Source organism: Falco peregrinus, chromosome 5, assembly GCF_023634155.1.
Source record: "Falco peregrinus isolate bFalPer1 chromosome 5, bFalPer1.pri, whole genome shotgun sequence".
Lineage (NCBI taxonomy): Eukaryota > Metazoa > Chordata > Aves > Falconiformes > Falconidae > Falco > Falco peregrinus.
The window spans coordinates 104,995,352-105,020,870 of NC_073725.1; the positions used below are offsets into that span (position 1 = coordinate 104,995,352).

Below are 25,519 nucleotides of genomic sequence, written 5' to 3' on the forward strand. Positions count from 1 at the left end.
GTCTTACTATAATTAATTTTTTGTGAAAAAGTTGACTTTTTCTATGTATTTTAATAAGTATTTTCATAAAAGTTCAGATATTTTTGCAGTTTGAAAACATTAAAACCCCTAGGTTGCACAAGATCTCTAGCTAGTGTGAATTTCTGCAGCTTAACTGAAGATGACTTAACAAAGCTTCATGGTTCTTAAAAAAAGTCTCTTTGAAGTCTGAAATGCGCAATATGCTAAATGGGTTTTGCTACCGGAAACAGATTGTGTGTTACATTGGAATTTAAATAGCTTATTTATAAACAATATGATATTTTTCATAAAGAACACAATTTTTAGAAAACGGTATCTCAAATGGAGGGGCTAGTATTCAATGGACTGTTCAGTTTGAACAATTTTTTGGTTAAAAAGCTGAAAAGTATGATTTTTTTTTGTATCACATTTTACTTAATTTAGGATTTTTGCCTATTTTATGCTTATACTTGGGTATCTCCTCTCTTGCCGTTGTAAGTGTTCCAATTATGGAGGTTGCCCTGTTAGCTTTTAATGGCAGAATGGAGCATCTCACGGTCAAATCTGTTGGGGCTACACCAGATATCCAGGTCATTGCTGTTACTTTAAGGGTGTTGAATTAATTTCTTTCAAACAATACATTAAAGTCAACTGCCCTCGTATTTGATATTCAGCCTGAAGTCAATATGCCTGAGGAAAGCCTTATACAAAATAATCCAACTCCTCTTTGCCATGATGTAGGAAAACATTCTAAGTATGGGTTTATGCTGTCCCTTGTTCAGCAGAGCTTTAAGCACTTGCTTGAAGTGCTGGTATCCTTCAGTGACACTTCAGCCTGTGCTTTTTAGTAGAAATACATTGTACATAGGCCCAGCTGTATATAAAACCTCGTTTTGTTAGGCTCATGGTTTAGCAGAAGCATTGACTTTAAATGATGCTTCAAGCTGTAAATTTTCAAGAACCAGTAAATCCCAAATAATTTAGACATAAAGCTTTGTTAATCGGGTTTTCCCAGTTGGCTGACTTGAAAAATAGGTTTTGTTTTGAACCAAAACTATATTTACAGTAGTAAAAAAACCTGAACTGAATAATTTTCTTTGACTTTTTTTGAAAAAGAAAGAAAATAGGGAAAAATTTTGAAAACTAGAGAGAAGAAATTATGTAAGTGCTTTCAACATTCAAATTAGTTTTATCTAGTTCAGAGTGTAGATCTCAGACTAGCTATCCCACATTGAAGAACGCCAAGCCACTGAGCTATGGTGTTGGTTTCCCGATTCCTTGTGGGAACAGTTTTGTTTTACACAAAGTCCTTTCATATTCACTGGACAAGGAATTTAAATAAACGTCTTCAGTCTACATAGCTTAGTCACCAGGCTCATTCCGCAGTCTGACACTCAGCTTCTACGAAGTCAGTTAGGACACAGAGGGTATAGAAGTCAGCATATCATTGTTAATATAGGTTAAACGTAAATAGCAAAAAAAGGCGGGGGGGTAGAACGCCATAGACTCTAGTAATGCAGATACATTTCTACAAGATTGTTCTTTACTTGCACTTTTTTGTTTAATAATGATAAAATGACAACAGATATTCCCCCCCCCCCCCCCCCCCCCCGGCATGTTGTTTTCAATGTGGTATAGTTCCTAGAACAGGTAAGTGTTAAAATTTTAAGGACCTGTCTCTCCTGCTTCTGGACAGGTTTTGATTCCTGTATCTCTTCTAACATGCTCTGCTTTTCCTTCAGTTTGTGTTCATTCTTAGCACATTTTTATACATTTCAGTTTTTATATGATTTAATGCAGCTTTACTGAACATTTGCAAGGTATTACAAAATGCAGTTTAGGATTTTATGAGATAACATCGTACCTGTTACCTCATGAATAAATAAAGTATTGCTTTTCCTTTCTCGATGCTTGTATCCATGATACCTGCTGTCCTGTAGAATGACAGGTGATAGAAAAAACTTAATTTTATGTAGTTTCATATTAGGAAAAGCTAAAGGAAATGATCTGACTTCAGTCCTCAGTTGATATGCTGATAGGTTGACGTATAAAAGTTTAAATAAAAAAAATATCTATATTTTCTGAAAAATGTTACTGAAAAACTGCATTACTTTAGAACCATACTACAGATATTTGCAATTTTGTGTCAAACTTCATGGGCTCATTGCCTTGGTTTTTATAGAATCCTGAAAATCTTTGATTGTTTGACTTTAGCTTCTGGAAATCCTGTTTTAGTGTGAAAATAACTAAACCTTTATGTAAAATAGAAATGTTAATCATGCTTTGCTGGATTCAGGAAATAACATTACTAACTGAACTTCTGTTGTATCCTGCATTAAAAAATACTGAAGAGAATGTTCATAAATAAAGCAATTTAAATGGAGCCAAATCCTTTAGGAATAGTTTTTAGAGAAATTGGAATCTCAATTCAGATACCTACCTGATCTGGTAAAGGTGAAGACAATATTAGGAATGCATGAATTCCATTTTGTTTTTCTTCTCACCTCTAAACATATATTGCCCATAGCTTAACTTCATTGCAGGTAATTTGAAACTATTGTCTACTTTACAAGGTTTCCAGCAGCAACAGATTAGTCTAATCTGTACAGATTGATGCCTAAGAACCTTACTCTATTATCTGGCAAATACCTAAATACACCTAATGTCTCTTATAATGGAACTTGTCTCAAGTGACGGAAGTCTGACAAAGCAATTTAAGAGGAGTAGAATAGTAGCAGAATAAGAATAGCACCAGCCCTGGTATCCAGCTCTCAATTAGCAAATGTTACCAGAAGGATGATTGGTGTGAGGTACCAAGAGTGTGGCACACAGTGCTGAGGGGCAAAAAGTTTAATAGCGTAATTCCATTACTTGCTTCATCTCGACTTAGCTTATCCTTCCCAAAGTAAACACATCAACAAGTTAGAGGAGAAACTCTTGACTTATATTTATACCTACTTTGACCAGTGTGGGTTTGAATTGTGGCCATCACTTTCTCAAATACAGCTGAATCTTTTCCCATCTTAAAAAAATATTAGTCTGGCTTCACAGGATTTTCAAATCTTATACTTCCTGATAACATGCAGCTTTCTGGGCTGCCTTGGCACAGCCAGTCCAAGTAACAGCAGTGGATGAGACTGTGTCAGAAGAGGCCACCATGCATGCTGAGATCTGGTCCTGCTCCCGTGTTGCACACCTTATTTTGCAGCGTTTCTGTATGTTTGTCTACCCTTCAGAACTGTGATCAGAAAGTTTTTAGTCGTCTTGGTTCCGGTTCTGATTTAGGCTTTGTGAAGCCACAACTTCCTTTACTTGCAGCCATGCTGCTTTTTATTGGCTCCAGTGATCATTTGACCCTGTGCTAAGCTGATAAATTTACTGGGATGGTGAAAAACTGTTCTAGCAAAAAACCTGCCTAACCATAAGATTTCTCAGTCTTAATATCGGGAAGCTGTTATGCTAACATCCACCAATAGCTATGATTTAGGCTAGGGTCAGGCTAGTAATGGGCTTCTGTTATTGACTGTAATGGCACTTAAACATTCCAGTAGTGCTTTCCTGAAATAGGTCCACTGCCTGTGACCCTAATCAAGATGCTGGGCTGCATAATTATTTGTTTTAAATTCATGTTCTTCTCTTAATTACTGTGTCCCTAAATTATTTTTTTTTTCTAACCACAAGGTTCAGCAATGCCCAATGCTGTCCAGAAGACTAACTATGCTCATGGTCTAAAAGCAGTTTCAAATTGATTTCTACCGAAGGGCCGATGCTTCCAGAGTTCCATTGTAATGTTATTACTTGCAGCATACATAAAAGTACAGTTTGAAAATTAGTCTTTAAATTACCAATGTTAGCATTGAAAACCCAGATCTAGAACACCACTCATTGAATTGCCGTTTAAAACTTTGAATTTACAGTTATTCAGTGTATCAAGTCTGTGCTTACAAATAGCAAGCTTGCACACCAGCAAACTGTACGTTATAGTTTTGCTGGTGTGCATGGGTACATCTACTTTTTGCTCATTGTTCAAAGTTTAATATTGAAAGTACACCTAAAGCAATCAGACCCATGACTTTTTATAGATGTATGTGAGAAAATTAACACTGTATTCATAACATTATTAAAAGGAAATGTGGCTTTAAAAATCACCCAGCATGTACGTAACTGGATTTAAACAAAAGATTTCCACAAAAGTAGCATGGAATCAGTTGCAAACACCTTTGGTTTACCTAACATGAAATTAAGGTAAATTTCAGCAGTTGAGATTAACTCTCAGGGTTAACCAGTAATCTTAAAATCAAAGCTTTTAGGAATTGGTTGCAAAATATGAATTTTTTTTTATAATTATTCTCTGGATTGACTGCATTTCCCTGTCAATTATTAGGTTTATGCTTTTTGTCCCTGCATTTTAAAGGACTTAATGGTACATTGTTGGTTGGGAAATACAAGATGTTTTATTTTCAAAAACACTTGTGAACGCTGATGATTGACCTAAATTATTATTTCATGTCCTGTTATTCGTGCCACGGATTCATCTTGACTCAGAATTATAGTCTGTTACTTTTATTAAAGCTATTTAGAATATCTCATATACTTACTCGATAATGGAACAGTAAAAAGATGAAGTAGTAATAGTCGTTATGTGAGGAGGAGCTGGGGCTGTTTAGTGGGGGTTGTGCAGTGGAAAGGATCCCATCTGATTGCATTACAATCACTCGATCATAATGGGCAGACAGGATTGTTAGTGAGGGAGAGGAATCTAGGGCTGTTGAAGAGCAGTCAGCTCTAGATTCCTTTGTGGGGGACTAGTCCTTGACTTGCATGACATGAAGGGGAAAGGTTTAGACAGAATATGTGGACGACCAATCTTTCTGTTTTGGGCACCCAAAGCTGATGTTGGCATGGGCCAGCAGTATTTTCTTAGACCAAGTAAGGAGAGTCTCAGAAAGTATGAAGTGCTGTGTTAGCATGGCATAGAATTAGCACTGCAGTTTTGCTTTCTTAGATTGACTAGCAAAATAGAAAACCAATTGTGTATTTGAGTTCAGAAGAAGCAATACATTGAATTTCTTCTAATACCTGTTTTTTGCAGGATGTTGTTTATTAGCAATAAGGTAAGAACATGATTAGAAATGCTTAGGGATATACAGGCTTTAGTGTAGTTGTGGTGTTAATTGCTGATGACTTTCATGCCGCCACATATGAATGTGGTATGGTGCTGGTATTACAGTGCTAGAACACATGGTGCATTGCTTATGCCTTAATAAAAAAAAAATAATGCAAAGACCAACAACAAAATAGTGAAACAACAGATTTTCCAAGTGTGTTTTGATCCATGCTGCAAATCCGTTGGTGTAAAGTCTAGTGCCTTTCGCAAACAGAATACATTTGTTGATTCAAACAGGGCACAAGTAATGCTTTGGATACCAATTTTCAAGCACAGTAATCTGGCTTGGGATGTTGTGAGGATCTGTATGTGTGGCCTGTAAATATACCATACCTGGACTGGGAGGGAAATACGTTTTCTTTCTTTTTGGATTTGCAAAATCCAGTATTTTGGTTTTCTTAGCTCTTAAACCAGATTTTTTTGGTTTTCTTAATCTTAAACCCAATGAGTATAGTTTATCACTCTTTTCCTTAATCTTGTAGGATTTGGAGTGAAAAGGACAAAAATTAGCTGGTGGTTTAAGATAGTCCCCTTCGTTACAAGTTATCTGTGTTATTAGTCTTGTTATTAATCGCCATAAAATATTGGATGTTTGCATATGTAAGCATGTGTTTCAAATTTACTGTGATTTTTTTTAAAAAAAAGGTAATCTGTAATGTTGCACCAACTTAGTTATTTACCTTCTTTTTTTCTAATCCTTTCTTGCTCTTTTCACACCGAATTTTTATTTTACTGCTTCTGAGCTGATCAGTGCCTATCCACAGTGTCTAGATTCTGGGGCAGTCTTTTGTCTATGTATAACCAAATTATGTTTTCTTTATAAAATGAAAATTATTATGACTCTTTAATGATACATTTCACACGCTATTAATATTTAGAGTTGTATTTTATCATAGTAATGTGCTAAAATATCTTGGGATTCAGTTTCTATGAATGATGCCAGATTAAGGAAACTAAGATAGCACATAAAATATTCTCCATTAAAGGTTGTTGGCTATATATTAGTTGCATCTTAAACACTTTGCTTTTTCATATTAAATTAGATGTTAAAACCATAAATCTTGAAACAGTGGTAACAGTCTGTATTGGCAATGCTTAATAAAATGCTGAGCTGCTTTTGCCCTCTTGTGGCTAAATTTTTTAATTTTAGTCCTACATGCTCCTAAATTAGAGTAAAATCTTCAGTCGTGAATTAGGCTGCTGGTAGACAGAATGTCAGCAGGTGACTACCTATTTTAATGGTTGTACAAACTTATGTGTCACCAAATTTATATTGTACATGCATAAAAATGCTTGATGTTGGGCATGATTTTCAACAGTGCTGAGTGGTCAATGCTGAACTGAACCTAGTGAAAAATCAGTGGGTGCTTAATATTTTTGATTGTCTGAACATTTATTAATAATTAGTTATTAGCTTAAGAATTCAGTTTTGGGCAGCCAACCTTTTAAAATCTTGCCTCTAACTTAATTCAGGCTGCTTTCTTGAGTACAAGTTTTTAAGACTGCCCAGCATAGTTAATTTATGGTAACAGAATCTTTTTACATTCCAGAAAGCATTTGACAAAGTGGCCAGTAATCCTAAAAAATGCTGCCCTTATAGTGTAAAAGTTAGAATGACTTCTGGTACAATATTTGCTGATACAATTCTCCTGTGATAATAAGGACAATGTTGACAACGCAAAGGTTTACCATGCAGAAACACTTTATCACCACCAGACTTTTCATTTATCATTGTTTTATGACATTAGAAGGATAAGAAATGACTTTGTGCTGTTTAAATACTGTGTATTTCTTGACAGTTTGTCTTGCATTTCAAAATATGCAATCAGTGTAAGATATTAAGAAGTGTGATAATACCCACTTTAATTCCACTCTTGATTATAATATTTCTAAGTTACCAGATAGGTGTTTGGATATGAGGCATTTAGTGAAATGTAATTCTCACACTTCAGAGTTGGAACAGCATCTCATTCTATGCTACAGGATGTGGGTATCTGAGAATATAATTGCACATTGCTTTAATTAATTATGACAGAGAAAGGAAGCCATAGGGAAGGGAAGCATTCTATTGAGGCATCAGCGTTGCCCTCAATGCAGTTGGTAATGGCAAGATATTTTTGAGAAACATTAGTTAGGTGGAAGACCTTTGTTTGTAGACATTGTTGTGTAAATGAGAAAACTGATCCAATCTTTCCATTCTTTCCTCTGTAAGAGTATAGTCCTGGGGCAGTAAGTTTTATCACTAATTACAATTTAGTAGGACTGGTGTTCTCAGTGATTGTTACAATTATCATCTAAATAGAAATAATATCTATTGTAACTCACCACATTAACATGCATTGACTTTCTACATAAGTATTAACAAATCTTATGTTTATTATCAATCAGTTTATTATATCTGCATATTTGTCTTACTTTTGCCAAAAGTAAGGAGCAAACTCAATCCTGATATCCAACTGGTTCAAATTTTTGTTTTAAAGTAATGTGCCAAACTGTAGAGAAAAAGAAACTTGAGTCTGTTTGAGAGGTAGGGCTGCCAGCAGCAATTGTCATTTATAACAGCGGCCTTCCTCTTTTTTTTTTTTTTTTAAGCTCAGTCTTGTAGAAGTCTTGCTGTGGATTCCTTAGTAAATCTGCTACAAAATGTTTTAAAATTCTTCTCTGACATATTATTGTTTATCTATCATATAAACAAAGACTGCAATTTCCATATGATTGCAGCCTTCGTATTTTCTTTTTTTTTGTATATTTCCCTTAGTGGGAGTAGAATGAAGTGCTATTGACGAAGTGATTTTCAATCTTCTTCCATAATAGTTGCACAACAGTAAGGTTTTTTAATTTTATTTTTCCAGTTATGTTCCTATTGTTCTGTAACCATATCTGTTACTAGTGTCTCTGTGCATTTTTAATTACAGAAATCTTCAAAACATTTTCTTTAGCCTTAATTACCCTTAGCTTTTGGCCTCGAATAACAAATGATGTCATCCTGAAGTGCTTGAGCAAATAGCTCTCGGTTAAATGGGAAAGGGTTTAAGGCAGGTTATGCTCAGTGAGGGGTCCCTTAGTGTTCTAGGATTAATTTTGCAGACATTGCCACAGGATCCTGTTGAATTTCAGAATAGACTGTTAAATCAGGTTAGGCTTGTTCCCTCTGCCCCCCGCCCCTGAATTTCCCTGCAGAAGGAAAATCACAAGCTGTCTGGATAGAAAGTATTGTGCTGCAATAAGAAAGGATAGAGATTAGAAGTGAAACTGAGAAACTTTTGTATAAATGTCACTTTATTAACACTTCTAGCATTCGTTCAAGCAGCATTGTGGGGATCTTGATTTGCATTTTTTAATAGTAGATTGAGATGAAATGCCTATATTGCTGAAAAATATTTTTAAATTTAATATTAAAAGTTATTCAATAATTGCTAAAGAATAAAACATACGTAAGTTTGGGGATACAGTTGTTGGTCTGGAATATTTCAAGTTCAACAAAATTTTTATTGAAAAATGATGCTTCTGTGCAATTTTTAGCTTTCTTTGCATCACAAATCTACTTTTCTCTAAAAGTGCAGTTTCGTATTACACCTAATCCTGTGTAACAGAAGACTGTTGCTGAAAGATGTGATCCTGCCCTGCTCCCGCTTTTCTCAGAAATGACATGTGGCCACAGAGTGAGTCAATTCAGCATGCTTTCGGAGCAGGGAGGAGCGCATTTGGTGGCTCACCAGTAAGCTGAATCCTTTCAGAGAGCTGAGCTGTCTGTTCCTTTATTATATTCATATGAGTAAACCAGATGCAAAACTAAACAAATACAGGGAGTTGACATTGGACTGCAACATTCTCTACCAGCAGAACAAGCTGTTCTGTATACAGTACAGAGAACTGTGAGGTCTGGGGAGTGGTAATATTATATGACGATATCATTAATAAATTGGTATTTTGATAGTGATCAGAGGTAATTGTCATATAATGACTGGTTTACTTCAGTCAGTTTCTTTTCACCATAACTTTTACATCTGATGCTAACTTGAGCCTTTAGAATATAGGACTAAGACTTCCTTGGTCATTAAGTGCAATTTCCTGTAGAAGACATTAAGTCATCCAGAAAGGTCACAAGACCAGTCACTCCCTACTCTCTGAACTCTACAAGCCTCAAAACATCCCCAAATACCTGAAGACAGACTTGAAATTTTAAAGGAAAAACCTCAAACATGACAGTGCGACATAAAAAGTGAGCAGAAGAGAAATACTACTGCCAGTACACTCGAGGGGATTCTGTAAGCTCTAGTTTATTCAGCATTAAGGGCTGGATGCTCAATTTCAGGACTTGCTGCAAAGCATCTGGGTATAGAAGTGGTGGCTGCCAGTGTCAAAGCAGAATTCATGCATCTAATTCCACTTTCAAGTCCCATCTGGACGCAGCAGCCCCTACTCCAGAAATGCAGATAAATGTTTGGACGCAGCGGGAGGCAGCTGGCTGCCAGGACCGCATGCTGTGCTCTTTGCCACTCACAAGACAGAAGCAGCCAGTTGGATGGGATTGTTCTGGAGGCTGGATCTGGGCTCCATGGCCCACACCATTTTAAGCACACATTGGTAATGTCTGGATGACCTTAGGAAGTAGGCTGTGTGTCTGTAGAAAGCAGCAAATTAAAACCAAAAAGCGCTACACCCAGGGGTCTTCCTGTCTTATGAGGGGGCAGAGTCTTTCCTGACTCCAAATCTAATTATTGGTTTAGCCTTGAGCAGTTTGCAAGACATAACAGCAGGCATCTTTATCACTCTGTGCTTATATTTCCCTGTCTATAAAGTGGGATTACTAATACAGATTTTCCTTTCAGAACTCAGTGTTTTTCATGAATCTTTGGCACATTTCTTAAGACCTAGTGATTTAAAAGTTTCCTTGAATAAGGTAAGTATTGATAACAATTGATGGATTTGATTAAAATTTCAATTCAATTGTACTGCCTGGGATCACTGTCTTACTTATCACTGAACTTAGCCAGATCTTTTAAAACTATGGCCTGTTATAATACGGAAGATTCCATCAGAGTAGAATTTTTGGGATCCTTGACACTGGAGGGAATGTTCATGACCTTGCTGAGGGTGTCCACATCCATTTCACACACTATAATTTTATTCTTAGGTTTGATACTGGAAGATCTTTGTTCCTCCCTTTTTATGCTAGATGTTCATTCCTTAGGTAAACCATGGCCATGTAAGTGGGACACTTCAGTAAGCAGTTATTTTCAAAAGATCTGGTTTTCTGCCTTCCAGTATCTGCCAGATGAAGTTCCAGACTGCAGGCTTTCTGTTCTGGAATCTCATTTGTGCTTTTATGGAGAGTGAGGTGAATCTTCGTGATTCCAGACCTGCAAGAGGTTTCAGAGATACTACTGATCTTTTAGTGTACTGTCTGCTTGCTTCACTGTAGCTTATCCTCATTTCCTAACAGTGGGTGGTGTTTATAACGAGTGTGATATTGCAGTAGTCATGATTGACTAAACTGAATATTTCTACAAACCTGATGCATGCTTTCTGGCCCAAAAGTGAGCCATTTTCATAACTCTGTTTGCAGTCAAGGTCAGTTTCTGTTGGGAGAGATTTCAGTGCTAGAAATCTGAAGTATGAACGGAGCATACAACTTCCAAGTCCTAGTCTAAGAACGAATTTTTGCTGAGCGATAGAAAATTTCAGTAGGGAATTTTTAACCGTATTATCAGAACTTTTTATTACATGAGTATTCCTGTTTTTATAGGAACTGCTGAGTTCTCACTGTTCCCTCCATCTGGGGACAGCTGCTCAGAAATGGGAAGAAAAAAATAGTATGGTTTTTAGCTTTAGGCAAGAAGGTGGAGTGGCAACCAAAACCAGCTGTAGAATGAATGATATTGATACCCATGACTTTTGGATATTACGTGTTCTATACTATTTGGAAACAAGAGATTGTTGTAAAAAGGACAAAAGAGCCTATAGAAAAGTGGAGTCCCCACAGCCACTTTTGCCCTTATGTTAGCTAGCAGCATGTTGGAGAATCTAGCTAAAAACGTTACTGCTGTCATTTGATTCCCATCTCTCCCCTACCCCTTTGCACAAAAGATTTCACTGGAAATTGTTCTAAATGCATACGAATAAATGAAATAATTCTATATTCAGTCAGTTCATTCATGTTAGTGAGCTGGATGTGGTGGCAGTATGGATGGTTTTTTTTTAGATGTGTCATTTTGTTTAGTCAACAATGCTGATTTTGTCAGATGGCATCTTTGCTTTGTGCTAATAATGAGTTTGAGGTCTTAGTAAGTAAGACTAATCGTTTTGCTGCTTTCTGGGTACTGCCGGTGTAATAATCAATGGAAGATAAGGGGGTTTCAGTTATCTTGCTACCTAGGAAATGTCACTGTTCATTCTGTGCCTTTGTTTATATTAATTGTAGGCTAATGCATCAATATGACAGATAATGCTAGTCTTCCTCTTAGTTCTCACTTCAGCTATTCAGTTTCTGCAGCAGTCTGGATCCCTGTTAACAGGAAATGCCAAACAGATTTCCCCATAGTTTAGAAGGAGATCTGTTTGCAGGTCAATGGAGATGCGTTCAACAGGGAGTCGTTGCTTGTCATAGGTGGTTATGGGCAGCAGAGGTGATCCTGTCCTGTAAGTAAATTGTATCTATGTCTTCCTTTCTCTAGCCAGGATATTGTGTTGCTTTATGTCCTTTGTAATTCATTAAAAGGGCTAGTTATTTACAGTTTTTATACAGCCTGAGTTGATTGGAAAAAAAAAAAAAAAGAGGCTTATATAGTTTTCAAGCCTGTTTGGTCACTTCTGAGTAATGCAAGGAGAAAGTAGATCAAGAATACCCAGCTAGAAGTGTAAGGTGTACCGTGAAAAAACATGTGCTAAACTTTAATTCTGGTCTGGGATATACTTGACCTTAGGAAACATCTAGTCATAAAATGGGTGAAATTCCACCTATAGAATGAGTAGTCTTACTACTCCCTTTTTCAGAATTCCAGCCTGCAGGGGAAATGGAGACCAAAAGTACGCATCATTTGTTCCCAGAGCCTTAAAAGGACTGTGGCCTAATCACCGGTTCATGCTAAAAAATGTTTAATGGCAAGAACCCAAGTTCTGTTCATGTCACAAGGAAGGTCTGTGGCCATCCTGAAGTCACAAACCTGTTTTCAAAGGTAACTGTGACTGCAAGAGCTGTGATTCGTCAACTTAAACAGTTTGAGTTTTATTGTACTATTTTGCCAATAGTCTCAAAGGACAGAAAACCCTATGATAGGTGTAAAACCAGTACCAGTTTTAAAATTACCAACTGGTCGTCTTTCTATTCAACTAATTGGCTTAGTGGTGGTTTTGCATACTATTTTAATCCAAACAATAATGTCTTCTATAATAAAATACTCGTGGGTTTGTCTGTTCCGTTAGGATTATGTTTTTACCCAATATTAATCATACCAACAGGATAACTAAAAATCAACATTTTGGAAAATAATTGGAGTTAAGCCATGTGAGGTATGGTGAAACCTGAGGCTGAGCTAAAACTGAAGTTAGGACAACTTTGAGCAGACTGTTAGACCTAATGACCCTCTGAGGTCCCTTCCAAGCTGTGGTTATATGCTGTGGTTCTGTGCTTCAGAGGAGCCGTGGGCTTCTGCGCCTCTTACGTGACTGAGAATTTCAGGCAAGGGGTTTGTAAGTGGTGTAATTCACTGATGTATCACAGCAGCTTGCATTTGAAATTTATTAGAAATGTGATTCAGTTTCTCTTAAAGACAGATGTTTTGGTCAAAGCACGTAATACCAAAATTAACTGTAGGGACCCCAGTTGAAAAAGCTGAAATGCTTATTGCTGCGTCCAACTTACGTTGCATTGCCTGCAACTGGAATTCCACTATTGTATATTCCTCCAGCTCGTCTTAATATTTCACACGTTACTCTTTAATTGTTAACTGTCTGTGATTGCGTGCTGGCCTCCGGTCCTGTTCTTGCAAAGTGCTGGAACCTGTTTGACTACGGTTCCATGACAATCAGTCCCGTTAGCCCAGCAGCACCGTGCCTTTCTCGCTCGTGAAAACCGGCAGCCCCCATCCACAGGTTCCCGCGGGCTGTGTCCCGCTCCGCAGCGCAGTGACCGGATCAGGCGCACCAGGTGGGGGCCGGGAGAGCCGCCCAGGGGCCAGCCGGCCCCGCCACCGCGCAGGACAGCCCGACAAGCCGCCGTCGCGCCCGCGGAGGCAGCGGCAGGAGGGCGCCCCGCTGACCGCCATTGTCACCGCCGGCCGCGGCCGCCCGGGCCCAGGCTCGGGGCGGGCAGAGCGGCCCCCCCGCCCGCGGTTGGGGCGGCGGGGCGGGGGCGGCGGGGCCGAGCCCTGCGCCCCGGCCCGGCCGAGGCGGAGCCCCCCGCCCCCGGGCCGCGGCGCGCATGCACGGAGCGGCGGCAGCGGCAGCCCCCCGCCTCCGGTGCCGCTGGCTGCCTGCGCTGCGGCGCTGCCGGGCTCGCTGCGGACCATGGCAGCAGGGCTGCGGCTCGCCTCCTGCCTCTTCGCGCTCCTCGCCTGTTTCGCTGGTCACCGGCTCGCCGGAGGAGCCGGCGGCAGGAGGGGGGCGGCGGCCGATGCGTGCGGAGGGCGGGTGAGTAGGGCAAAGTGCTGCCGCTGGCTCCCCTCGCAAGGCGGGCGCCTCCGTGGAGCGGGGCGGGTTGCGGCCGGCGCTGCGTGCGGGAGCTGCGGGCGCGGAGCCGCGCAGGTGGTGCGGGCGCGGGGTGCCCCGCAGGGAACTTCGTCCCCTGTAGCTGATTACGTCGCTCCAGGGCTCCGCAGCTGGCAGTTAATTTGCGGCCGGGAGCCGGGAGGGAGGGTGGCACTTCCCGGGCAGGCACGTTTGCTGGGCTCTCGCCTGGGGGAGGGAGGCAGCCCGTAGCCACCGGGTGTGAAGAAGTCACTCAACAGGTCCTCCACCGCCAGCGCTCTGCCTTCCTTAGCTCGACCTGTGCTGCCAGAAGGATAAAAGCCATCGCTTGGGCTTTGTTATTTTAATGATTCGAGGCCGGCTTGGGGTCTTAGCTTCGGGCCTGATCGTTATACAGAGGATGTAGGAAATTTACGGGAGGGGGAAGGCGGGAGGAAGGTGATAAACGTTTTGTTGCTGGTCTTTGCCTTTTGTCCCTGTTTCTGGTGTGGTTTGCTGTCAGACTTGATTGCTTTTCCTTGTTTTGATTTTTTAAAATAACTTTGGGGTTGCGTGGTGTGTGTTTTGTTGTTTCCTTTCCGCTGGTGTCTGGTCCCAAATGTGGCTGGAGCGTGGTGAGCCAGGAGGGCTGGAGGGAGCACAACTGACTTTCATTGCTTTTCCTTTTTGTTAGGCTGTCACTAAGGATTTTCTTGGTTTCAGATCAGATCCTTTGAGAACGTTCCTGCGACACACGGTTCACAAGTTTGTAGGGCACGGTTTAGAAAGGCGAAAGCATTGGGAAGTGTGTAAAAGAAGAGTGTGGAAAACCAAACTTCAAACCCTGGTAAAGCTTAAGACCTAGATCTTTGTGTTGGATGGGACTGATGAACGTTTAAACTCCCCGATTAGGTGGTTTTGGGTTTTTTAAACTGAGAAATAGGAATAAAATGTTTTGGCTCAGTATTTTTCACCAGAGGTAGGCAGGATACTCGACAGGCTTATAACGACCACTGTGTATGTTTCTGTCAAGTTTGTCAAGTCAGCTATTAAGTAAACAATCACTACTAAAAGTCATAACCATTGGTCAGTGTATTTTGATGTTTTTAGAAATATGCAGATGCAGTTTGTATCGGATTTTTTTTTATTACATAATTAATGTCATTGTATCAAACCTGAATGCACAACAGTAATTATTTTAATATAATTTTTTTGACTGGCTTTTAGATCAGTAAAAATTAATGTCTTCCCAATTACCATAAGACCCCCTTTGTCTTTATTGCTCACAACAGATGTAATATTCCAGCTTGTTAAAAAATTGTACTAGTTTCTATTTTTATTATATCTTCAGCTTCAAATTCAGACTTCCCTAGCCAAGTTATTAGCTATTTTGTCTGATTGCTTAGTAATAATTTCATAGCCTGATTTTGTAATATCAGCCTTGCTTGCGTTTGCTGCATAATCCAGGCAGGGCAGCATTTATTAGAGTAATGACTGCAGGATGATGCCCATTGTCTCAGTTTTGTGGTATTTATCTTGGTCTGCATGTAAGTTTTGAGTAGACTTGACATACTATTAAATGACTGATGGCCCCTCTAACACATTGTCTGCTCTGGAACAGGGTTGCCTTTGAAGTAGTACCCTGTAGGAAGTAAAGAGACTATTTGCTCTATTAAAATTCCTTGGTATTTCCTCTGTTTAACCACAGGCCACTTCCCCTCTGCCGCTCTAAACACTGCAGGGACACTGACTGATTGAAAAGACACAAGCCCTGAAGTAATTGTAGCCTATTCAAATAGATATTCTTATTGCAGGTTATTTGTAAGTAATGTCTAATTTTAATATATGTTAAGGGAATGGATAAATCTAGACATTTTTACTTTCTCTGTATGGAATGTTAGGATTGCATGAAATGAAGCAGTTGAATTGAGGTAATTCTCAATGGCATAAATAAACAGTCTAGAAAAATATCAGTTAACTTTTAATAGTTCTTTAAGGAGAAATAAAATGTAGATAGCTGGGTGTTTGTACATTTAGATACATACATGCTGGATATTTTCCTCTGCTAAAAAAAAGAATGTGTGGTGTTCTTTCCACCCTGGTGAATAATTTTTATTGTTTTGAGTGTTATTTTTGAAAATCTGCATTCCATCTTGGTACATTTATAATAAGTAACGCTCCTTTTCCTTTCACTCTACAAAATACAATTTTAATTTTCCTCAGTATTTTGTGGGAGTAAAAGCTTCACTTGATGAGGACGTATTAGTGGACTAGGGCTAAAAGATTGTGGTAAAGAAGTATTCAATACTTTAATTCACAGCTTCTGAAATTATTCTTAATAGCTAATATTTTCAAATGTAAAGTCTTTAGATGTGATTTTCCCCCTTCCCCCCAACTTCCATCGCAAAAAGACATACCTGTATTAATTGCCTTCTCTAGTAACACTCTGGCATTTGTCTTGCAAGCTCAATATATGTCTGCAGCAGGAAAGCAGTTAATATGAGGATGAGTAACATTACTGTTGTTAAGTATTATCAGTGATTTCAGTGAGTCCAGGATTTTAGAATTTGGATTGACTGCTAAGTCTTGGGATTTCTTTCATTGATGTTTAACAGAAATTTTAACGTTTTCCTACACTTAATGTTATTTCAGATTAAGGTAGAATGTCTGCTTGAGGCACAGTAGTGTTGCAACGTAGCTTTCCGTGTGAATGGTCTTACTACATCATATGCATACCTTTATCCAGGAAAAAATACGTTGGGGAAGGGCCTCTTTTAATCTAGAATAAGTATGTCCACGTGGGGAGCTATTCTGGAAAAGTAACCTCTCCAATTTTTTTCATATTATAAACAAGCCATGAGGTATACGGAGACAACAGACTTGGGCTCTGATGATGATTTGAATATATTTCAGATTCATTTATTCGGTGTTAAACACATGAGTAACTTTACTCTCAAGTTGTTTTGTAGATTCTAATGGAACTACACACATGAGTAACTTTTTTCATATGTTTAATTCCTCTGAAGTTCCTGGCAGTGAACCGTGTTCGGTATAAAGCTTAAATTTAATGAGACTGTATGATGAGAAAGAATAAATAATACAGCATTTTAGCAACCCACCCCACCCCCAGCCCCTTGTTAGCAGAGAGTTGTACCTTCCTTTGCTGTGCTAAGCAAAGCTTATTAGGCGTACTAGGGGTCTCTGTTCCCGTGCATTCTCCCCTGAAACTCCTCCTGTGTCATCTTCTATGCTCTTTATTTGAGGAGATTTCTATTTCCTTTTCTCTTTCATAGCAGAGACTCTGAAAATCCCCATTTCCTACCATTCCACTGTCAGGAGCTCTGCCTGTCTCTTTATTCTTTAGGCTCATGCTGCTGTGTCCTTAGATTTATCTCCTCAAGCATCCTTCCCAACACACACTCATTCTTCTCCACAGCTAGGATTTTTCTAAGTACAGAGCTAGGTCATACTGAAATTATTTTCCCAGCTAAATATATGTTTTGGGAACTTTATTTAGTAGCTTGAATACCATCTGAAATGGTAAGAAAGAATTCACCAGGATTTAAATTCCTCCGCTTATTTCTTAATATTTTTTAACAGCTAAAAAAAAGGTGGTTTTTTTTCTTGCAGAGTATTTAAAAATTTTAAAGGGTATTGAGCAGAAGACAGAGCCAAGATGAAGCATGGTGGAAGGTGTCAATGTTTGTCATCAGGGGTTCTTTAATCTGTAGACAGTTCCAGAGTAGCTTGAAAGCTCTGCAGACCGGATGCCAGCAGTTCTGTATCCTCCATTTTTTCTGAATTCTTAGAACCAATAGATTTCTCTTCACTGGTGCACACAACAATGTGATAGCATTTTAGAATTGATTAGATGTGTCATTTAAAGCTTAGTGCATTCTCTGATTAGATATAATGCAACATGTTGAGTGCAAGGCTTTGCAAGCATGGTCAGTCATGCAGGTAGGCATCTGCATTACTTTTGTTTAGCTTAGAATTTGGCTTCAAGATCACTCCAGGGTTGGGTTGGGGTTATTTTGAGTTTCATTTATCAAGTAATGTAGCAGAGAATGTGACCCCATTTCTACTGCAGTGTCAAAAAGTGTTGATGACCATCTGCCTATTTAAGTTAATTTAAAAATGCACTAATATGTTAGTGTTTAAATAAGCAGATGAATGTTTCCTGGGGAACGATGTGGTTCTACAGTTTAAATGCTTTGTTTTCAGAATGGGCATTCAAACACACAACCTAGACAACAAAATTATGGAAACATAAGCCTGCTTATGTAATTGAAATGTAACTCTCAGTATTAACAACAAAAATTTATATTTCCTTGTATATTTGTGTGAAATTGGGAAATTTTAATATGATGCCAATTCATAAGCTGTTGATTTAACAAGGTTTCTGCAGCTGATGTCTCTTAGGACTGTTACAGATTTCCTCAATTTCCTCTCTAGATCATGTCCCTTAGTTTAGATGTTGAACTCCATTCCCTGCTTTTAAGTGTAGTAACTACTGTATCAGACTTACTAATTTAAAAACTTGAGACACTTAAGAACAAGTCCTGCTTTAATAGATTAATACTTTATAGTTCACTGGTGAAAAGATGTTAAGCAGTCATGATTAGACAATACTAACTTTTCTTTAGTTCATTATTTGGTAACGTTAATATAACATGGATGTTGCTTAATTAAAACTGCAACATTTAAAGGGTGTTTAATAAGGACCAGATGTCTTTTCTAGCAGATCAGTCTAAAGATGATGAAACAAAGCTTTGATGTGAACCTGCCTACTTAATTCTGCTCAGAGGCTGAATTTTACCTGTAAATTTAGCATGTTTTTTTTTTGAAGCAAACAAGGTAAGGGGAGTGGGAAGTATTACTAGAGAATTGTTAAGCTTGAATACCATTTTTAGTTTTTAAAAGTAAAACTATATTTTATTTTTAAAGTGTATTGCTTTGGTTTTATGTGTACTGCTACCAGTATAATGAAGTGTATTTGAAATACAATTTTTTCTGAAACTTTAGGCAAATGCTGATGTTTCTATACCACGTGTTGTTTTTACATTTCAAAATGTACATCACGCATAAATACATCACACCTAAAAAAACCACATTAAAGTTATATCAAATACTTGGGTGTTTTATTTGTTTTTTCCTTCTCCCTGTATTAATTCTGAAAAATTATTTTATGGAAGTGCAAGTTACAGTGACTTAAAACAAGGAAGTATGGCTAGATCAGTGCATATTAAGTAGTTAATTTCAGATTATGGTAATGTGAGACTTTCTTTAAGGATCAAAATTTAAATGCAAATTTGAAAAAGGATTTTATCCTTTTATCCATGTAGTATTTTGCAATTGTTACATTTTCCAGCTATTTTTGTCTCTTCGAGCTCTCCTCAATAGGAGTCACCCATATCGACATCCAGAACTTCTACATGATTTTCTCATGAAGACTTGAGCGAGATATTTACTTACTAAAATAGTGAATACAGGCTTATGGCAGTAATGGATAGACCCATTTCTGTAGTTTTACTGCAATATTTAACAGAAACATATATATTATCACTCTGATTATCCAAAATTCTTCCAGTCAAGCCAGGGTATAGATGTGTATTTTAACATGATTGAACCTGTTGTACTTAATACATTTTACTTTCAACATCATATCTAAAGACATCATTTCTGGATTTTAAAAAAGTATCGCTGACCTCCATGGATTGGAGAAGATGCCCCTTATCAAATGGGTGTACTGGTATAAAACAAGCAGATGTAATTTTTGGAAGTGAGTCAAACTGTGTAGACAGTGATTAAGGAACCGAGGAAAGTACGGTTAAGAAGTATTTCTTATTAAACTTCAGTGGCTGTCCAGTTTTCTCTAGATCTATGTATACCAAGTGTTCTATCTTAAAAATTACTTCTTGTTTGCCACCAAAACTCAGAAAGCTATCAGTACACATAATAAATATGTAAATTTTTAATACTGTATTTTCCAAAGTTCATACTTCATCATTTCAGATTCTTAACTGGCTTTGGTTTTAGCCTATCATCAGTGTTTTCACATCTGGCTTAAAAACACTTTGAACACAGACTTTCTTTGGTTGGTCATGTGTCTTGGTAAGGGCCTGAGTTATGTTTTTGAAAAGGGCTTGGGGTAACCGGCGTCACAGTGAAGGTGCATCTGACGACTCTGATTCGGTGTTTTTTGTGAAGTCTTCTAGTAACACCAGCTTTGAGTGGGCCTCTTACAAATTGCTTCAGTTGCCACCCAAGCTCTGAAGGCAAGCTGAGACCTGGTGTGTTAACCTCTCTGTTCATGGGGCCTGTCCTGTTTGGTGGTATCAAATACCCCTGGGAGATACTGTCCCAAATGCACTGTTCCTTGGCTGAAAAACAGCAGGGGGCTTCTGGTCACTTTGCGGTGTGACAGCAATGAAGAATGTGATTCTCAGGAAACTAACTTACTGTGATTTAATAGTACCTCAGAGAAATTGTTGGAAGTGAGTTTAGCCAGAGCCCATCTAGTAGAATGAGCACTAAAAAATGAAATACTTAGGACAAGGCAAGGTGGAGCAGGTGTCAGCCCAGCAGCAACTGTCAGTTGTACCTGTGCAGGGTTTGACTAAATTCTCATCCCTGCCCAAAGTACAGTCTTTAGACTTTTGAACAGAACCAAGCTGGAGGCAGAAGAGATTGAAACGGCACGGGGAAGGGGGGAGCTTGTCATGGTAAAAACAGAACAAGATGAGGCTCAGCTGATCATCTTGGAATAAGTTCTAGAGCAGGTTGCGTGGCCAGGTCAACTAGAGGATGTTCTAAGAACAAATTTCAGCTATTAGTTTTGAAACAAAAAAACCCCAACAAACCCAACACGTGTAAAGAACTCGCAGAGGAAGTGTCATAGAAGCAAATTCCAGACCAAGATAAGGAAAACTGCAGATTAACAAGAAGGTTTTTGTGTTAATGACAATGTTTTAAAATATAAGCAATAGTACACAGAAGCCACATGCACAAGTCGTGTCATTATTCTAGTCCTCCTGTCACCTCTCTCCAATGTATGGATAGATTCCAAGAGCAAGAGGAAAATCAGATGTGCAGGTAGGGATTTGTTCTTTCAGAGTTTGACTTGAATGTTTATAATTAAAGCTTAGAGTAGAGGTTTAGTAAGTGTCAGCACATGTTTCAGGAGATACTGTATTCTTTGGAATTCTGTCTCACTTGAAGGCTGTTACAGAGTTATATCACTATTGACTCCAGAGAATTGTTCCAGACATCCTGGTTGATTATTCCTTGTGCTGATAATGGTGCAGAAGCCCCATTGGTATGCCAGAATACTGCCTCTTGGTACTCTGTTCTTGGTGCATCATTTGGGTAGTAAGGGGATAGCAAAAGGAAGCTAATTTTGTGGCTAGAAAGTGTCTGCATCCTAGTTTGGTATCCTGTTCAATGGTCACCCACATTTTTCTGCATCTCTTGGCTGTTGATGAAGATTTTTCACACAACTGAAACTGAAAATGCTGTGTTAGATTCTAGTAAAGGACACGTAAGTGGCTGTTCTTGTACTTTTTAGATCCCTTCCATTCTTTGGTAGGCTCTTTAGATACTAGGTGATGAATGTCTTCAAACAAGTGGGTGAATTCCTTCTGTTGGCTTAGGAAAGTAGTTTTCTGCTCCTGCCAGAGCTATCCAGGACATGAAACTGGTCTGTTCCTCCTTCAGCCTGAGTTAAACAATCCAAAGGAACCCTAGGTGAGTTCCATAATCTATAATGTTCAGGTCAAAAGAACTATGTATGAAATCCTTTTCTTAGTATGTTATCAATTATTAGGGCTGGAATCATGGCTAGCTAGCAAAATCTCTTGAATAGGTTTATGCAGAGATTTAATAAGGAGTACAACAAGGTTAAGTATCAGCCTGCAGGTGTGTGTGACACAGAATGTAGAAGACAGGGATTTCTTTCTTTTAGATGACCAAATTTCATTTCACTGTAGGACGCTGTACCTCTGAAAAGCCATCAATACCTTTTAGAAGAGGGCCATGCACTTCTAGGGCAGGTAGGAAGAAAAAGACTGATAGCTCACCTATGCATGAAAAACACATTGTTTCTGGCTACAAGGCTACAAGACAAGTGAGTAACATTTTCAATAAAGCGTCAAAATCTATCTGTACTTCGTAAATGGGTATTGAACATACAGAATATCTGTCATAGTCATCTATTAAATGCATGTTACAATCTTTCTTCATGTTACCTCGTAAGTTTAAAGCTGTAGGTGCATGAGCAGCCTTTATTTTTCGTACTCTTACGGATTTGCTCTTGGGCTGCTATGCAGCAAGACAGTAAATCTGGTTTTGAGGCACATCACTCATGCTGCTTATTCTAATGTGCCCAAATAGACATGAGAGGTAGCTTTGTCCTAGGCGATTTCATGCTAGATGAGGTATTGTATCTCCTCTTGCAGGCCTGAAAGCATAAGGTCTGCAATGTATGTTTGGTTTAGTTTGACAGAATGAGAATTTGTGACTGATCTGAATCAAATTTGTAGAGCTTGGTGATCTGACATTGTGCAGAGGTGGCTGTGAAATGCTGACCTCTGTGTTGACAGATGCACCTTCTTGTTGGCAGCATGGAGCCTTCAAGTCAGCGGTCTTTTGAGTCTGTACCTGGCCTTTTCCTTTACAAATGCTGTGCAGCACGTAACGTGTCGCAGTAACGCAGAGGTCATTGTAATGTCTTCAAGGGAAACGCTGTGCAAATGTGTTCTTCTATTTGCTGTAACCTTTGTATTCTGATGGTCTAACATGGAAAGTACAAGCTCCTGTGCTGGAACCCTGCGTTCACACAAGCTGTAAGGGACAGATGAGGAGATGCAAAGTTCAAAGGGCTCCAACCTAATGTGTGTACCAGCTCATAAGTTGCTACAAATCGTGGGTGTTGATACTAATAACTGGACAATATCAACTTAAATCTTGAGGTACTCACTATGTGGAGGAGGTGGTAAGACACACAGTTCTGCTTGGAACTGCACATTCTCTGCTTAAGTGTTTCCAAAGAATGGATTTCTATCGATCAATCTATATGATTTTCTTACCTCACGAAATTGTATATAATAACCATTTCTGTGCCCACTGTAATGTGGCAGTGCTGGATTTCCCTCGTGGTTGGTGGGCAGGCTTGGATTTTAATTTCTGACCTTCCTGATGTTCTTCACTCTTGTATCAGTGGGAGGGACTAGATATTTCTGATCTTACTTCTGACTACATTCAAATCCAACCAAGCAATCAATGACTTCTCTGACTTTTTTTGTGTACGGCTGTGGGAAAATTCCTGGTTGGCTGGCTATGAATTAATGAAAATCCTTAGAATGCTTCACTAATGATAGCTCCCGTGGCTTTAAAAATGCTATTCCCTTTTTTAATTTGAGGGAGGTCACAGAGGTTTACAGAAACTAAGAAAAGAAAACTTAACATCTGGTTGTGCTCTCCTGATGACTGCTTTTGTGTGAAGAAAAGTTATGGCATTTCCTCAGCATCAAACACATTCAAGGTGATCCTTTCTAAGAACTTTTTGCAAGAATACTTCTCACTCAAACTGTGATCGCTAATTAATTTTGCTTTGTATTTTCAAATGGAGGATTTTAGTCCTCCATGGGAATCCCAAACTCATAATATTGTCACTTAAAATACGCCCTGCCTTTATAAAAGAAACTTACTTTCTTGAGTTTTTAAAGTTTTAGAACTCAAAGATTGAAACAAGCCATTTGGTTAGATTCTGGGATTCAGGAAAGGAAATGTTTTTCTGTGTTTGCATGTCCATAGTGAAGTTCAGTTTCATTTATTTGCATATAAAGTTCCAAAGAGTAATCTGATTTGTACAAGTCCCCTTTTTATGATTGTAATTTTACAGGCTAAAATAGAATTATTTTATTTTTTTTAAGTAACGCTGGTTAAAATTATATGTTAAGTTAGTTTAGCTAATAGGAACTCATAACAGGAGAATGTTTAGGTCCAAACAGTAAATCTTTTCAATTGTTAAAATAGAAGCTATCAGCTGCTCAGTTAAACATATGTATTCCAGGTGTGACTGGCCTGGAATCAGAAAACATAAAAAAATACAACTTCAGAGACTTTTAATAGTCACATTCTTTTTATTTTAGACAATGATTTAAACAAACTACATGCAGGCATCTATTTGTCATTTACTTGTGGAAACAACACTCCAATCTGTTTTCCTTTTAAACGTAGAATACTAATGGTTTTGTTGAGTGGTTTTGTTTTTGTTGTTTGTTGGGTTTTTCTCTTGTTTAAAGAGCTAAAATTCTACCTGTTAAAATCAGCGTCAAAACTTTGACTTCCCTTTTGATGGAATTTTGTCTTTTATACCTCAGTAGGCTTGGCGCTTTGGTATTACCTAGCACTAAAAACAGCTGGGACTGACAGCGGTGCAAAAGCTGGTACTTTGCAAACTTGAAAAACAAGCTTCTTATCCGGCTGCTTCTTTGTGCATATGGGAACGTTTCTACCCTCTAAACCCGGGTGCAGGTTCAGAACACAGTTTATTTCCACAGTAACACCCCATGTGAGGAGTTTTTGGGTGCATCTTGTTAGCGCAGGGCAGTGCTGCAGATGGTCAGACTAACGGAGCCAGTGAGCTGAACACCAGAAGTAAGGTAACAGTGGTGGTGGGACATCGTGCTTGTGTTCTTGGCTGACCCAAAGCAGAGCAGTTGCTAGTGTGGCAATTTCTGATGCTTCGGCTTTCTTGTTAATAGCTATCTTCAATCTCAGCGCTGTGTAGGTATGCCCTGGAACAACCCATATGGTGTGTTACAGACCAAGTAGGGCACTGTAAGGTTACATCTTAGTTTATGACATAGTCATACTTTACAAATAGGACCCCAGGGATAGATTTTTTAATTTATTTTTTTATTATTTTGGGTACAGCTGCCCAGACAATGAAGAATTCCATCCCTTTCCCCTGTCTGAGCTACTCAGGTGCCAGTCTGTATCTTCTGAAAGCCCTTGCTTTGCACTGCTTCATGTTCCTCCAGTTTCTACAGGGATCAATGTTATCTCTCTGTCTGGGCTTGTCCCTAATTACAGGCAGTAGTAACAAAATGAGGATGGAAGTTGGAACTGGGAAGTTGTGCAATTTACTCAGAACATAAAGACTACTCTGTCTGGATGAGCTTTAAATACAGTGTGGGAAGGAGGCATTGCTGAATCGCAGACTTTTTAGCAAAGTTTTCAAGCTTCTGCTGGGTTTTGCCTTGAAGTCTTAGAGATACGGGGTGTAAATGTGTGATTGAAGCTTCACCCTGTAAGTGTGAGCAGATCTTTGGAAGCTTGGAGCGGGATTCTGAAAAGGAGTGGAGTGCCCTAACTCCTATTAACTTTCAATGGGATTTGTTCTCTTTTGTGGCTTAGGGTGTAGTTACATTTTATATTGACTCAGCAGTGAAGCTGGTTAGTGAAACTTTCACTCCCATATACTTCCTCCCACTTTAGTGCTGCTGCTTGCCCTTCCCTCCCCACCTGTTTTGGTGCACCTGTTTGTGAGCTGCTTTGTAAATCACATAATTAAAACAGTTTAAACTGAAAGTGTCCCTTCTTTTTTTATTTTTTTTTTTTCTTCCCCTTCTCACAACTGGGGTCATTTCAATGACATGGATAAAATGAGGTCCCCATGCA

At 38.8% G+C, this 25,519-nt stretch overlaps 1 protein-coding gene across 1 annotated transcript in view; it reads left to right on the forward strand.

The window, feature by feature from the left end:
• The first annotated feature begins 13,522 nt into the window (after window positions 1-13,522).
• IL17RD (interleukin 17 receptor D) overlaps window positions 13,523-25,519 on the forward strand; it is a 50,633-nt gene continuing 38,636 nt past the window's right edge. The window contains exon 1 of the mRNA XM_055806651.1: window positions 13,523-13,798. Within this exon, the coding sequence (XP_055662626.1) occupies window positions 13,676-13,798 (123 nt within the window). The 5' untranslated portion in view covers window positions 13,523-13,675. The remainder of the gene's footprint in view (window positions 13,799-25,519) is intronic.